At 38.3% G+C, this 16,684-nt stretch overlaps 1 protein-coding gene across 1 annotated transcript; it reads right to left on the reverse strand.

Annotated features, from left to right (window-relative positions):
- Positions 1–5,969: 5,969 nt before the first annotated feature.
- LOC149818561 (uncharacterized) lies at positions 5,970–9,381 on the reverse strand. Its single transcript, XM_089984723.1, has 3 exons — positions 9,251–9,381; positions 8,935–9,023; positions 5,970–6,314 (listed from the first exon to the last, which is right to left on the reverse strand). Exons 1-3 carry the CDS (start codon positions 9,275–9,277, stop codon positions 6,167–6,169), a joined length of 264 nt encoding a protein of 87 aa, XP_089840849.1. The 5' UTR covers positions 9,278–9,381; the 3' UTR covers positions 5,970–6,166.
- Between the last annotated feature and the right edge of the window lie 7,303 nt (positions 9,382–16,684).

A 16,684-nucleotide genomic window follows, 5' to 3' on the forward strand; every position in this document is an offset into this window, starting at 1 on the left:
TTTGCCTAAATATTGTCTAAGAAATTATTCGAAGTCTAAAATGCACAAAGAATCATGCTTGTGCAATGGCAAATGCAAAGATGTATGCTTTTGAGAAGAATAATTTTAGAACTTCTGGGATTTATCCAAGTGATTTTTTAAATAAATTTGAAGATACTTGGAGAAATGATTCAAAAGGGTTTAAAATTGGTTTGAAAAAGTTAGCTTTTGAATCTAACTTAGAACTTTGAACAATGGATCTCGAAGAAAAGACTTTGAAGTTCTAAGTCTTGGAATAATCAGAGTTTGGAAAATAAATCTTGGAGGAAGAGAAAAGGAGAATTGGAATTCAAAATTAGAATTTTGAAGTAAGAATGAAATTTCAAAGTCAATATGAACTTTGAATTGGGATCGATTTTCAAGAATCGATTTTGAAAAAGGGATCTTTGGTTTTGAGTTCTGGATTTAGAACCTGAAATAGAAATTTTTGATTTGGAAATTGAGTTTTGATTTGAAGAAATAGAAAAAGTGGTTTTGGAAAATAGAAATTGAAACTGGAATCTTGAAATCTAGATGAGATTTGAAAATGGAATTGAGTTTGGAATTGGAAATCAAATTAGAAAATAAAACTGAATTTGGAAAATCTGAATCCAAGGTGAAATTGGATTTGAAAATCTGAAATCCAAGATGAAATTGGATTTGAAATCTGGAATCCAAGATGGAATTCGAAGATGGATCTGGATATTGAGAAATCTTGATGAGATCTGAAGATGGATCTGAACCATGGAAATCCATATGAGATTTAAAGATAGATTTGGATTTTAAAAATCCAGATAGAATTTGGAATTGGATTCAAGAAATCTAGATAGAACTTGAAGATGGATTTGGATTTAGCACTAATCTTTAGAATTTTGATGCTTAATTTCAAAGTGATTTGAAGATTTAGAAACTCAAAAGATTTCAGAAAGAACTTGGATATTTTGAGAATTTGAAGTGAAGAATAGAAAACTTGATCGGGAGATAAACTTCAAAGTTTAATTTGAACTTTGAAATTCGATTTGAATTGATTCTGAAATTGAAATCTTGATCCTAGAAATGAATTTGGAATTTCAAAGTTGAATTGAACTTTAAAATTTGATTTTAGAAATTGAATTTTGAATCTAGAAATGAATTTGAAATTTCAAAGTTGAATTGAACTTTGAAATTGGGATATTGAAGTTTGAACAAGATAAAATTGAAAATAGAAAGATGAGTTTGAATTTACAGATAAGAATTGAAGATTGATTTGAGAAATGAAAAGATATTTGAAGGATTATCTCAAAATTACTTGGGTTTTTGAAGAAAATTTGAAATAATTTGTAAATATGATGTAATTCTATCTTAAATGATGAAATGAATTAAAAGAATTTGAAGATTGGATATTGAAAAAGCATATTTCATTCTTTAGGAGAATTGAAATAAGATTGAAAATATAATACATTCCTGACTATGGTCATAAAATGTATTATAAAGTAATCTGTATTTAAATTCAGATAAAGAATAAAATATATTTTGGTGCCTTTATAGAGTTTGAAATGAAATTAACTTTTAATATATCCTGACTATGGCCATTGATATATATTTTAAGTTAATTTCAAGTTAAACTCTGATAAAGGAAGAAAGATTTAGAAAATATGATGATTTTGAAAGAGATCCAGTGTGGATCCAATGTTATTCCATAAAAGATAAAAATCCTATGCATTGTCCACATTCTGACTATGACCATCAATGTGGATCATTTGCTTAGGATTAATTACCTCTTATTAGAATGGTGCACGTGTTATTCGTGTTTCCATTCGTGAATTCTTGAAAGAAAAGAAAAAAAAGATGATATGAAACAAGCAATTCTAAAAAAAAAAAAATGCATGCTCATGCATTCTATTCTAAGACTGAAAATGTAAAATTTCTCATTAATGTCTAACTATTACATCATCTAAATTGAAAAAAAATCCCTGAACTAAGAGAGAAAAATAACATTTTCCATGTATTTCTGCAAAACATAATTAGTATAGAGCAAAAAAAAAAATACAGTAGAAAACATATAAGAAAACAAACGATGTCATACGAAAAACCCAAATAGATATGTAAGAAGGCCTATATCAAAATGTGTATGAAAAATATGTGGGATATCCTAAATTAATCAGAAATGAATGTTGAAATATATGTACAAGGCCTTGAGCTAGTGAGAAAATATGTGTTGGAGGTGAGATCCCAGCACAATGAGGTGTGTGGAAATGCAAAGAGGTGGAATGGCTGGTAATGATGTAAAGTCAATAGGTGGAGTACTACAAAAAGAAGCAATCCAGCAGTGTCTTGGCATTGTTGTAAGCCCTATGAAAAGCTGCAGCAGTGCCAAGCACTGCTGTAAGTGATGATTGTGTGTTTGCTGGATGGGAGTGACAGACATGGTTGATGATGTTGAGTATTACATGAGTGATACTGATAACATATAACAGTGTTGGGAGGTGTATAGGTGTTGGATAGCAGGTAGATGAGTAGTGGATGCACACAGATGGTAGGTGACAAGTATACATATGTGTGGGGCTTGTATAGCAAGGTTGTGGTGTAGTGAAGATGGATTGTGCATTTGTGAAAGAAGTGAGTGGTACAGGGGATAGGTGTGCTGCTGTGCAGCAGGTGCAGAAGCATACAATGTGTGGCTGGGAGTACAATGCAGGTGAGGTGGTGGTCATGTATCTACCTTGTGCTAATGCTAAGTGAAAAGATATTGTGATCTAAGATGTGGAAGGATGGCAATGTAAATAACACCCAGCATGAGGGAACGTATCACATACCGTATTACAAAACATGAATAGTAACTAGGTATAAATGACATCAAGTCTAGAACAAAACAGCATGGTGAAAAAGAAATTGAAACAGTGGAGTAATTGATTATATTCAAACTAATGCAAAGATAGGTAACTATATAACACTAAGTGGCAGCTGCACAAAATATAACTATTGTGATCATATTGTGATGCTCAACAACAAGAAAGAAGGCAACTAATTGGACAAGTATTAATGATTAGGTTGCAAGGCTGACATAACAACAATATAGGAGGATCACGTTTTGGCCTCTCACGAGGAAAGTCTCATTGGGACTCTTGCCATACACGGAGAGTCCTTTAAGAACTCTTAGCCAACGTGATATGCTACCTTTCTTCGTCTCCATTGCGTCATGTATTTGTGGCAACCATTGTAAAGCATTATAAATACTCCAGTGGAGGACGTCCTCACCGTGAGGGCTTTTGTTTCACATTCAACATGATTATTCTCAATGGCCCTTGCAGGATGTCCCACATTGGATTGTGTAAGACATCTCTTCCTAGAGGTCTTGGATCCACTTAATGAATGCAGATTTGGACCCATAGCACCATCCAATGATTTGCTGCACATCTGATCCAAAGAAACATTTAATGGTTTAGATTTACCTTCCTTACAAGACATTTTTGACCTGACGAAGGGCACTCTCCTTGTTAACTTTCTCATATGATGATGACGTGAGATTGGCAATAGAAAAATCAACTTTGGAAGTTGACCTTTCTTTCCTATCTAATTGGACCTAACTGTTAGGCAGGTTGGAACTACCAAAATTAACCGAGCCACTCTGCAGCTCCGGTGAGTCACTGGAATCCGGCTGGTTGGTTTACATGAAACTTTTTATAATAAAGCCTAGTTGGGCTTGGGCAGACCCCTACCAGATGTAAAATATGGTGAAAAGATCAGGTGCAATATGATTGCACAAATATTTGTGCATTAAGCACCTGATCACCCCCATATTGGGGACAGACCTGTCAATTGTGAGGCCCAATGCCTCATGGAGGACAATCAGGTGTTCAATGCACAAATTTTGTGCCATGTGATTGCACCAGATGCCGACTCTAAAAAATGGAACACTCATGAGATTCCAAAAGGAACGACCAAATTGGAAAGTGGTAGCTCTGATTTCAGATCCATATCGATAAACTCTGTTTTAATATCAATTCCAGTCTATATTAGTTTCTGTCTCAGACAAACTTAGTTTTAATAACAATTCCAGTCTGTATTACTTTGTGTTTCAGAGACCCACATAATTTCAGAAAAAAAAATTATAAAAAATACATATAAAGTACTCAGGTCGTGTCAAGCACCTGGCAAAAATCATAACCCAATCCAGGCCTGCATATTGCTCAGTTTGAGTTTAGGTTGACCCAAATATTGTTCTAGTCAGCATTTTTCATGCTCATACCTGAGAATTCAGGTTCAGATCAGGTCAGGTACACAATACAAACCCGACCCATTGACAGCCCTAGATGTCTCGTTGTTGGGACGTTGCAAGTTTCAACCCCAATAGTATATGGTTGTATTACTGGTAAGGGTCTGCCTAACCCCAGCTTTCTCTGTCAAAAAAATATGGGACGGATTATTGCTTGGAAAAATCCACATCATGGCTTTGATAGAAAAACATGAGAAGTGGCATGTTCTTTTCAACAGAGAAAGCTGGGGTTTGGCAGACCCCTACCAAGTTATACAACGATACCATTTGAACTTGCAACATCCCAAAACAAGGTAACGTGCACTAACAGCTCCTGCCAGACAAGCGGAGCCCCCATTGGTGAGAAGTGGCAATTTGCAAACAGACAAATGGTGGGCTTTTGGCTGGATCCTTGGATAGAGTACAAACCTGTAATCTGTATGTTAGATCAAAATGTCTCCAACTCCCAAATTTTGCAAATTAATGGGCTTGACCCTGTGGTTCAGCATTTTTGCAAGCTGAACGTGGAAAAGATGGAGTATGCAAGTAGGAGTGCCAATGGGTCGGGTTTGACCCAGACCCAACCCGTACCAAACCCTATAAGGTTAAGGTTTGGTAATAGATAAGAAAGCCCGATTAAAATCCAGGTCAGACCCAAAGTGTCCGATTAATATACAGAGCCCGGCATGGTTTGTGAAATTTCATACCAGGCCCAAGCCTGACGAGTATAGTCTCTTATGGTGAGTCTGGTTAGACCCAGTATCATCATCTCAAATCAGGTTTAGGTCTGGTTTTACCTGAGTCCGAACCAAACCTGACCCGTTGACATTCTTATATGCAAGTGGAATGTTCTTGTGAAGCAGGCCAGAATGAAACTACTGGCGCCGTTGTTAATCACGATACAAAAACAAAAAGTAAATCCAACATCATGCTACTACTCATAAGTTCATAACACATGTAAAAGAGGAGGTGAAATTCATAGGAATAAAGGAATGCACAAACATTTTTCAAAGTGTCACGGCCAAAAGAGAGCTTAAACAAAAAGGAAATGCCAGCAATTTGCCTAGGACGAATCAATGAGATGCAGGCAGATTAGCCCTTGGATGTGGCAGATGATGCATACATGGCCATTCGATTTGATAAACTCTCCAGATGCAAATCGACATCCAACAGCCACGCCTGTGGGCTCATAATTTCAAAAGTTATTCTTGGGCTTTCCTTCTAGGGCCTTACCATGTTCCAATGACACTACAAACTTTTTAGTTTTTTTTTTTCATAACCAAGGAAAATGCAGTTCACTCACTGAGTTCAGTTGTATAAAAACCCATGTCCCCTTTGCCCCGCCCACCAAAGAGAGTACACACATCCACTTAGTTTTCACTAGTGCGAGCCATGTAAGGTTGGATGGCCGGGTACTCAGCGCGGAGTTTTACCTCGCAGGGAGGCAGGCCCATTAAGTGACCCCATCCTCTGTGACGGTTTTCCTTCGTCGTAAAAAAAAAAAACCAAAGAACAGCCGACGAGAGCATGATATTATTACCTTCCCAGCAAGTGGTCGCTTCCGTGCGAAAGCTTCTTCAGACATCCTTCCGTGTTACAAACGCGGCCTTATGGTGCATTTGCCACACGCACACCTGCAGAAACCATGTTTCGACCAGGCCTTGATAGCACAGCATTACAATACCAAGCTCAGACATAAGTAACAGAAGAAAACCAAGACACGAAAAGAACACAATATTTATTGACTCTCCTCACAGCATACAAGTCAAGCAAGACAACGAGAACCAAAACAGTTTAGGAGTCACAGACTGTTCTCCGGTTAACATACGTATAGCTTGAAAATAAGAAAGCATGTCTGTTCATGCAGGATAAACAAATCTTTTTTTTATCAACACGAAAATTTATTGTTGGCTTTCATTTAGGGTCGGTAAAGTAACTGTTGACTGAAGGCATGATTTCCGGAGCCCTGTTGCGAACGAACTTCCTAAGACTGTGTTCAGCATATCTTTCCCCTTCAGAAAAGTTTTCCAGAATTCCTGCAGCTCTGTTTTCCTTGTTGACCCTGAAGTTAAAGTAATCAAATAAAAGCAATGTATTAGAAGACATAACTCACTTGTTAAGATAGCATCTAAGAGCACATATTGCCAATTCCTATCCATATCTTGCTCTGAAACTCGATGAACTGCAACTGATCATAAGCCACATTTAGCAAGTATTTTGCTATGTTACATGGATATGTCTGCCGATACAGGAATAAGCCCATTTTTATGAAGTCTTCAATATGACTGGTATATGAGGGGACATGATAAGATGACCAAAACGGAGTATCCGTGTGACACATACTGTGGATTCAGATCATTTGGCAGTCCAAGATTGGGGGATATTCCAAAATGTGCCCATGCATCCATGAAGTTCAGATGACTATATGGCATGCTTATTGATCAATCATCCCATGGAGTGTCAGGCAGACACAAGGTGACAAAGTAGGAAGCAGAAACAGAAAACAATATGGGAAGCACAGAAGCGATGCATTTTAAAATGTATCAGAAGCGGGAAGCAAGGAATAAAAAAAAACAATATAAGAATTGAATGGGAATTGAAATGAAACACAAATGAAAACTAAAATAAAAGTGACTGATTATTCTTAAATTTCATGACTTTTTAGTGTAAGAATTAAATTTTTAACAAAATCTAAAAATGATGACTGTCAATTTAGAGAAAGCACATGAAAGTGAGTAAGCATGAGAAGAAACATATAAAAAACATAAAAAGTAGAGTAAAAGAACATATAAGAAGAATAAATAATGTGTTTTAAAAGCATATGAGAAGCATGGGAGAATCGAGATCCTCATCAACTTTAGAAAGCGAAGAAGTATCGCTTCCGAAGCAAGTTTCCAAGAAGCAGGCTTCCGACCTATCTAAGAAGCTCCTGGTAACTCTGGGCAGACATCACCTGAGACAGAGATCACATACTTTAATTTTTTTTTCTCCATCATCAACAATAGAAAACATTTTTAATATTTAGCAAATAGCTGGATAAAAAATCCAGATTAAATCAAGGATGCATATTAAGCCAGAAGACCAATGCAGATTGAGAAACTTGTTCCTTCAATCTTTGGTCCAAAGGATCCACATGCTCTCTTTTTTCACTTTTTTTTTTTCATTTCATTCTCCGGGGTGAGATTTTTTTTTCTTTTGGGTGGTGCGGGAAAGGGGGTGGGTTTAGTTTGTGGGGATGGAATAAACAAGAAAATGAGGGAAGGCGACATGCAGTCACCACAATTACATAATCAATGTAGCAAGAATACATTGAGAAAGGAAACAGAGAGGATGATGAATGATGAGGAGAATTGGTCGCACTAGCAAGACCAAATCCAATTCTTAATCTGCCATGACCTTATACCTCCAACTCAAACCAGGCAATCATAGTTCATGCACATGGAAGCACATGTGAAAAACAAGTTTATCCCACAGAATTTATAGAAAAATAAATAAAAATACCTGCATTCAGTTTCGGATATTTTTTGGTCTCGAAAATAACTTAACAGTTAATCCCATGGAATTAATTTACCATGCATAGGAAACATCGCCCCAGCGACATTCACAGCATCATATTTGACAAATAAGATATTTTCTGTGAATGTCAACTAAGTATTCTAATCAACTGGATAGGTTTATTTAATCAACTGATAAATCAGAGTCATGTTTTGATAAATAATCAGTATGAATCAGACTCAATAGAATTTCATCAATCCTTTTTATCTGTTATAAAGGTAGAGAATTGAACTAAGAATTCTCTTTCTTCATCATCAGCCAAATGATTGTTTGCGGATCAATTTTATTATCAATCCAATAAATCTTCATACTTTCGACATTCCTTTAACCATCGCTGCTATAGGCATGGAAAAAATAGTAAATGAGAAGTCAATCAAATTCACTAGAAAACATAAACCAAACAACATGCAAAAAATGGTCTGCAACTGGACCATAGGCATCATCCAAAACCACCTTCCTATCTGACGCAGGACTTCAGCAGGATGTACTCGGGTCCAGGACCGTGGTTAGTTTTTGTTTAATTTCTTTGAATTTTCCATATATCGTAGATTAGGGTAGAATACATCGTAGATTGCAGATTGGTAGTTTCTTGCAAATCCGGCATCGGATTTGTATCACTATCCCTCAAATGGAAGGCAGGAAGAAGGAACATAGAAATTGTCTTTTGCACAAAGAAAATCAAAGGTATCCCATCTGTTTTTCTCCTTCCTCTCAACAGCATTCAGTTAACTCCATTCCGTCAAGGAGCCAAAAAGAATCATCTACACCTTATACCTTCTTTCGTCAAAACGTCCCTCAAAAAAACAACAAAATCCGGAACCATGGCAAAAACAAAAAATCTAAAACATCTCAATCCCCCCAAAGTACCAAACAAATCCAAAAAACAAAAACCTCGCAATTACTCATTGAAACTGATCATAAAAGAGACAACCATAAAAAAGAAAACAATACCATCATCAGATCCATGCTACACATATGATCTATCCAAAAAAATACAACAGATTTTCTCATATATAAAACAGGAAAAAAAGGCCAGCAACAGGTTGAATGTAAAAAAATAACAAATTAGCATTCAAACCTAAAAACCAACCAAATGGAGAGAGAGAGAGAAATGTGTGGTAGACAACCTGACTTCCGGGTTGATGCAGATGTTGCGAACCAATTGGAACCCGCAGATGCCCACAGCGACCCCAACCGCAGCAAAGAGAGGATACACCTGCACCCACCACCAGTCCATCACAAAAAAACAACCCCCAAAACGATAAAAAGGAAAAAAAAAATTTAAAAACACCCATCAACACCAAACCCCAAATCCACCATCACCACAAAATAAGGAAAAGGAAAACAGAAAAAAACGCAGAAAAAATAAGAAACTCCAGAAAAGAAAGAGATGCCACACAAGGCAATCGGATCAGATAGAGAGAGAGAGGGAGGGAGAGATACCTCGGGCCTGATCCATCGGCTAGCCATGGAGAGACGACGAAGAGGAAGAAGGAAACAAACGGAGCGCAGAGAGAGGAAGGGACGCCTACGAAATCTCTCTCTCTCTCTCTCTCTCTCTCTCTCTTGGCCTCTCACACTTTTTGGTTGGGGAACGCCTTTTCTCTTTAAAAAGCAGCCGTCCGTCTCTGTAAATTATTAAATTACCCCAACTGTGTCTAGTCAAGGACGAATTTGATGTTCAACGTAATTGGGCAGGCTGCCAACATATCGAGCCTGGATTATGACGACCCCAAAGATAGCCCGATTCAGGCTAGTAGTTAGGTTTTTATAAGATTTATTTAAAAAAACAATAGTCTACAATTTAAAAAAAAAAAGTGAACACTTAAAATAAATTTTTTTTTATCAAAAAACATTATCTAAGTATCGTTTTTGAGCAAATCAATAAAATGGACATGGTACTAAATGGCTATTGAATGTTTAGTTTTTTTTTTAATTTTGCCGATGTGTTCTATATGCTTGTTTTTTATAGGAATCACTTGTTGGAACATTTGATTTTCATGCATGGATAAGTTTTTATAATGTTGGATTCGGATCAGAAGTCTGAGCAAGCAAGATCCGTTTGCATCAGGGGTTAAAATTGGAAATGGATTGGAGTAGAAGACTGGGAAAATTTGATTAGCCAGTCAAATGGAGTTATGGATCAAAATGGAGGGGCCCTGGTCCCAGTAAAAGTAGGCATAATTGGGTTCCTATGGACAAGATGTTGGCTTCACATTGTCTTGGGGCTGTTCGTGGGTCTAAGAAGGTCTTGCCGTTTTGTGTGTGAGAACAAGTTAGGCTCTGTACGGCTGAACCTTGAACGTTTACTGGGCCCGACAAGTTCTTAGGGTTCGGTCCAAATTGACACAACAAGCTCAATGGATCAGGACCAGATTTCTTTTTCACGGAATGCCCTTCTGCATTACACAAACGTGACCTTAATGTTTTTGTTTCACCACCGTGGTGTTGCTTGTGTGACAAGTAGGGGTTGTGAAGGTGGAGTCAAAGACCCTGGATCAAACCCTGCTGGTACACAGGTGTGTTCATAGCTTTTAAGAGGTGCGTTAAGGCAGGGTGATCATGGGGCCTCACCCTGGTTTTCTATTTGCTTCGACCAAGGTTTCTCATCATCAAAAAATATTTATTTTTATTTTTCCCAAACTCTCCAACTCCACTAGAGATTCCTTTATTTTTAAATAGAGGCCCTTTTTCCAATATTAAACACTTGCAAGGCGTTCATGTTGGATACCCCAATTATATATATATATATATATATAGCTGCCCTTAGATTGTGGGTCACCTTTCTAAAAAAAATTTGCCTTAAAAAACATGATACTTACCACTCGAGATGTTTGTCAATGAATTTCCAAAGTATTTGTTCTTCGCTATCACATGCAACTCGCTCACTTTTCTCTCCAATTTGATAGCATCATATCAAATCTTATATTCAATAATTTTTTTGAATTTAGTAAGATATGTGAACTCTCCCTTAAGGTCAAATATTAAAATAATCAAAATTTTCTTACTTAGCATAGAAAAACCACCACTATAGTTTGGACATCCTGTTACGGTTACAGGCCGATTGACCAAGACATTGAATCAGTGTTAGGGATGGCAGTGGAACGGGAGGAAAAAGGGCCCCATCCCACCTCGCTCCGTTTGGATCAGGGACGGAGGTTAAAATCAAAACTCATGCGGAGATGGAGGCTGAGATGGACTTACGCTTCCTCTCACCCTGCCCCGTCCCCAATCCTTCTTTAGGATGGCAATGAACCGAGGGAAAACGGGCCCGGCCCCGCCTCTCCTAATTTGGACAAAGGATGGAGGACATGAAACAAGGATGGAGGTTAAAATCAAAACCTGTGCCGAGATGGAGGGCAGGATTTTGAGACCGGGTGAGGATGGAGAACTTGTCCTCTGCCTCCACCCCTGTCCACTGTCATCCCTAAATCAGTGTCCTTAATGTAAAAGAGTAAATATCAAGTTGGGGCGTGCTTTAATGGTAATCCATCAGAACTCGCTTGGATGTCGTTCATCCATCCCAAATACCATGGATGGACTCTGTGTCTTTTAGATGGGTTCCACGTTTTTTGTTCTGAGCCATTGATGCCTTAGATGAATGGAATCTATCGTTTGTAAAATAAACTGCTGAAAAACAGTTCACTGTAAGGTATTTGGGATGTCGTTCATCGCATGGATGAGCAGCATCAGAGCAAGCTCAGACGGATTACCGTCAAAGCGCACCGTGACCTCATACGCGCTCAATATAAAAGCTCCACAAGGACCTTCCCTTATGTTTCGCAATTGGCTTACACTTTGCCGCAACTGATGTGTTATCTCCAACATCGAACTCTCAACCTCCTTCAACTTGAAAGCGTTAAGCCAACATACTTAGCCAGGTGTGGGATGCTCTTGTGGGCTAATTATTTCGACAATCCAAGATTTCAGGGTTTCAGTAGACTACCTTCATGCATCTCGAATCCATTTCTAAACAATTTCGAATTGGTCAGGTCAAACCAGATTTATAAACTATATTCAACCCCGTCTGTTTTTTATTTTTTTATTTAATTATTTTTTGTGGTTAGCAAAGAGTCAAGCCCAAGAGAATTGTGGGGGCATGAGCAATGTTAATGTTGTCAGTATCGGTATCGGGCCGATACCGATACTCAACTGTTGACCAAAAAATAATAAAAAACATTACATGTCAATCAGAACATGACACATGTTAAAACTATTAAAATAATATTTAAAAAATAAAAAATTTATTTTTGATTGTTTTTTATATTTATTTAAAATAACCGATTCAAGGGTCAAGCGTAACAATTTTCTGCCCATATGATACGTATCTGCGGCCGATACAAACCGCACTGATATTGACAATTTTTTTTTGGATAATCAAGTTGCGGTCAGGCTAGACCCTGACCAGTACAACGAACCAAAAAGAATACAATAATCATAAATCTATCACAGACCAGAACCATTCCGGTGGTATGTCTTTCCAGTTTTTTGTCAGTTTGAAGGCTCCCGAGCTTCGTCAGATTCTCTACAATTAAATTTTGAGAACTCGAAACTTACTTGCATTTAACTTTGTTAAAGGATATCATTTTGTCGCATAGCAATTTCAATCCTCTTCTCTGACTTCCTTCTACCATTGCTCTAATTTCTTCAATATATTGAAACTCTCTTGGAAGCCTTGATAATAGTATTGAGGCTCTCGTTCAAATCCTTCACAATATCATACCACCCTTCGGTCTCCTTCTCTTTCCCATTCCTAGGGATGGCAGTGGGGCGGGGCGGGGCGGGGGACAAGGTTTCCACCCCCGCCCCGCCTCAAAATTTTATCCTCCACCCCCGCCCCGCCTCAAAATTTTATCCTCCACCCCCGCCCCGCCTCCGCGGCAGGGATGAATTTTATCCTCCACCCCCGCCTCCATCCCCGTTTCATACCCTTCATCCCCGGTCCAAACGGAGATGAGGCGGGGCGGGGCGGGGATTAGGTGGGGATCGTGGCGGGTACGGGGCGGGGCGGGGAAAAGTGCACGTCCACCCCCGCCCCGCCTCCGCGGCGGGGATGGATTTTATCCTCCACCCCCGCCTCCATCCCCGTTTCATACCCTTCATCCCCGGTCCAAACGGGGCGAGGCGGGGAGGGCCCCCGCTTTCCCCCGCTCCACTGCCATCCCTACCCATTCCTTACTAACTTGCATATCTTCAAAAAAATGACCTTTGTGATCTCTTACAGTGAACTCAATTTTGAGGACATCAGTTTCAATACTAGCAATTGAAACCTTAATTCATCTTCCTGCATACAACCATCTATGAGATATGTTGTAATCCATTCCTTTCAAGATTGCAAGAACCTTTTCCCGAATTAAATTTAGGATACAAGAAATAATTTTTTCTTCGTCAACTTTTGCTTCCTCAAATATGATTTTATTCCTACCTTCTCATATTCTCCTCACCACCAGTTGAAAGAACACAAGGCATGCTGATATAATGGCTTTGTTCTCCCATTTTACTTCTCCCCATCTCTTTGAGCCTCGCTAGCACTCCCTCTAACCTTGTGATGGGTAATGAAATAATGTGTGACCTGCTCCCACACCCTTCTGGCCATATTGCACCCAATAAATATATGATCAACATCCTCTTCAATGCTTTTGCAAAGAACACATGCTAGCTAAAATGGACTCCTCTTTTTTTCCACCAGATATCGAGTTACAAGCTTCCCTTCAACTGAGAACCTACAAATGAGAGTGAACGGGTTTTCATAACCCCGTTCGGTGCTTCTCAAGTTGATATGATGGGCCACTTGGTTCACTGGAACCAAGAGGGGGGTTCACGCCACCCTTGGACTATGATTTTTGTACCAAATCTTTTCTACCAACCTAAATGGTTCTCCCTTGTCTCTCATTGTTTCCCAACCTTCCTTTGCGGAGAAGCCTTTTTCATCCATCCACATCAATTTGTTTTTCTCTAGAGCCTTTCTCAGCACCTCCTTCACCAACTCCTTAACAATATCTGCTACCTGCAAGAACTAGTTAGATACAACACACCTATTATTGTACGACTCTACAATGACTTTTTTGACTTTAACATGACTCAATTCTCGGTACTCTCTAAAATCCCTATGACCCAATAATAGACACACCATAGATAAGTGATCAACCCAATGATCCATCCAAAAGCTCACCTTCCCACCATCTCTTATGGACCACTTGTCTCCTATATCTAAAATGGTCATACTCTCAAGAATACTTTTTCATCCCCAAGAGACCACCCTAAAGGACCATCTAAACTAAAAGAACTCTCTACTCAAATATTTGACTCTCACTAGGTTTTTTCATGGATTTTACACATCCGACACCTGGTTCCAAGATATTTTTAACATGAGACTTAGGTTGACCTCTCTTACTCTCCTAATACCAAGACCTCCCTCTTTTCTAGGATGACAGTTTTTCCCACCCAATCAAATGAGGATTTTTTTTTCAGAGTTGCCACTTCATAAGATTTTTTTGTAATTTTTTCAATTTTCAAAGAGATAGAATGAGGGAGTTTGAAAATAAGGCATCCAACTTTGATTGCATTTTGCTGATTATGGAGTTGCGCATCCCCAATTTTAATTTGCCTGTAAAGATGGGGACCCCAAATATTTTATAGGCAAACTACCAAGGCCCCACTGGGTAAGAGATTTAACCTCATTTATCCTGTTCTGAGGAACATTAAAAGGAATCAACATAGATTTTTCTTTGCTCACCTTGAATCCAGATTTTCTTTCAAATTCTTCTATAACCATTACAAACCACTCCACCGAATCATCTTTGCCTTTGATAAAAAATAAAGCATCATCTGCATAAAGACTATGTTTCCATTGAAATGATCTCACAGCACTAGGAATAATACCCATTCTCTCTTCTTCAACATGTAGCTTTCTGCTGACTCTGTCCATGACCAACAAAAAAAGATACAGTGATAGCGGGTCCCCTTGTCTGATTCCGCGGGTACTCAAAAAACAATCTCCAGGTTGGCCGTTTATGATAACTGAGAACTTAAGGAGTAGTCACACAAATCATGATCCTCTGAATCCACTCCTTATTAAAACCTAAAAAGAGTAAGGTATTCTCCAAAAATACTCCAACTTACCCTCTCATAAGCCTTCATCAGCTCCGTTTTGGAAATGAAGTTCGGGTTCTTGTTGAACCTTAATGAATCCACCATCTCATGAGCTATCAAGTTGTTCTCCTGAATACTTCTGCCCTTTTTGAACGCCCTCTGATTCTTCAAAATTATACACTAGAGAATACTTCTCATTTGTAAAACCATTATTTTCGATATGATCCTCATTGAGAGAGTTTATATTGAGAGAGTTTCTTTACCCCTGCAACATCCGGGCCTGGCGAACTTTCTGGTTTCATATAAAAAAATTTCTCTCTTATTTCTTCTTTGGTGGCATCTTTCATAAGATCCTCATTCTCTTCAAGAGATACCTGCGGATTGGCTTTCCTTTCCAAATCTTCTATATCCACCTCCTCTCTTGAAGAAAGGTTCACAAAAAATCTTTGGCAAGGCGACCAATGTCTTCTTGCTTAAACTATTTATTTGCTATATCATCTTCAATCATCCCAATGGAATTTTTTAGCACATTTCTCTTGATCCAGCTGTGAAAATATGTTGTGTTTTGTTCTCTTCTTTTAGCCAAGTGCTTCTTGCTTTCTGCCTCCAAAACCTCTCCTCAATAGACAATAATTCATTCAGATAATTTTTTAGTTTAAGACCCTCTTCTATCATCGAGATTTGTCCACTATCCACTTTTCTTTAGACTTCCTCCAGATTAGATCTTACTTCACTAATATTTTCCTGAATCAAACCAACATCATATTTATTCCAAAATTTTAGCCTCTTCTTGATCTTATCAAGTTTACTCACAAATTTAAACATATCACACTCTCTAACCTCCATCTTCCACACATCTTCTATAATCTGGTTACACCCCAGCTTTTCCAACCACATCTTGAAAATTTTAAATGGGACCATCACCTTACTTGAGACTTGGCCAATTCTTATAACTATAGCATTATGATCAGACACGCTTTTTGGAAGCAACTCTGCCCATGTTCTAGGATATTTGTCCAACCAACCTGCATTAATAAATACACGATCGATTTTGCTAGCTTTTGAATCTACCACCCACCTGGTTGTTATGCCACATAAATACCATGTCACCTAATCCAATTTCAGATAACCAACAGTCATCCAACATGCCATTGAACTCTTCTGATGTGATGTTATAGATTTCCTCTCTCGTTCTTTCCTGTAAATTTCTGACATCATTCCAATCTCCCAACATCCATGGTTGATCACCAAAATTGTGGAGTTTAAGAGTTTTCCAAATCTCCCTCTGTGTCACATAATAGTTATGACAAAATATACTAGACACAAAAAAATTCTCTCATCCTTTAACAGCCTTAATAATAAAACATTGATCTAACACAAACAGGCACAATAGATATAGATCTAGGATCCCATAACATCAATATATGGCTCAATGGATAGACTTTAAAATTAACCATGATCACATAATTTGGAAATGAAATATGAATTTTTGTTGGGAAATAAGGTGCCCCTTCGTATGTGCCTCTTCCCATGCACCTGTTGGAGGTATCCCTTGGATACCTATATATATATACACCACATGATGGGTAGTAGTATAGAAATGAATCTGAAGGCTTACAAAGATCAGTCCTTGCTCACCCACTGCTTGAAGGCATGTACTCATCAACATGAGCAGTTCAGTTGAGGAGATCATCCGTCTCTCGCATCAGCGCAATGGCAGAGATAGGTATGTGATCATATTCCATCAATTATGTGTTATACACAATGTGTATGCTCCTCCGATAA

Source organism: Nuphar pumila, chromosome 13 (genome assembly GCF_984573655.1).
Source record: "Nuphar pumila chromosome 13, dmNupPumi1.hap1.1, whole genome shotgun sequence".
Classification (NCBI taxonomy): Eukaryota; Viridiplantae; Streptophyta; class Magnoliopsida; order Nymphaeales; family Nymphaeaceae; genus Nuphar; species Nuphar pumila.

Excerpts from the sequence above, each read along its gene's own strand:
- LOC149818561 (XM_089984723.1), bottom strand. The coding sequence starts at position 9,277 with ATGGCTAGCCGATGGATCAGGCCCGAG. Across the intron at positions 9,024-9,250 it reads GCCGATGGATCAGGCCCGAG|GTGTATCCTCTCTTTGCTGC; the intron begins GTATCTCTCCCT and ends TGGTGGGTGCAG. Across the intron at positions 6,315-8,934 it reads TGCATCAACCCGGAAGTCAG|GGTCAACAAGGAAAACAGAG; the intron begins GTTGTCTACCAC and ends CTTTAACTTCAG.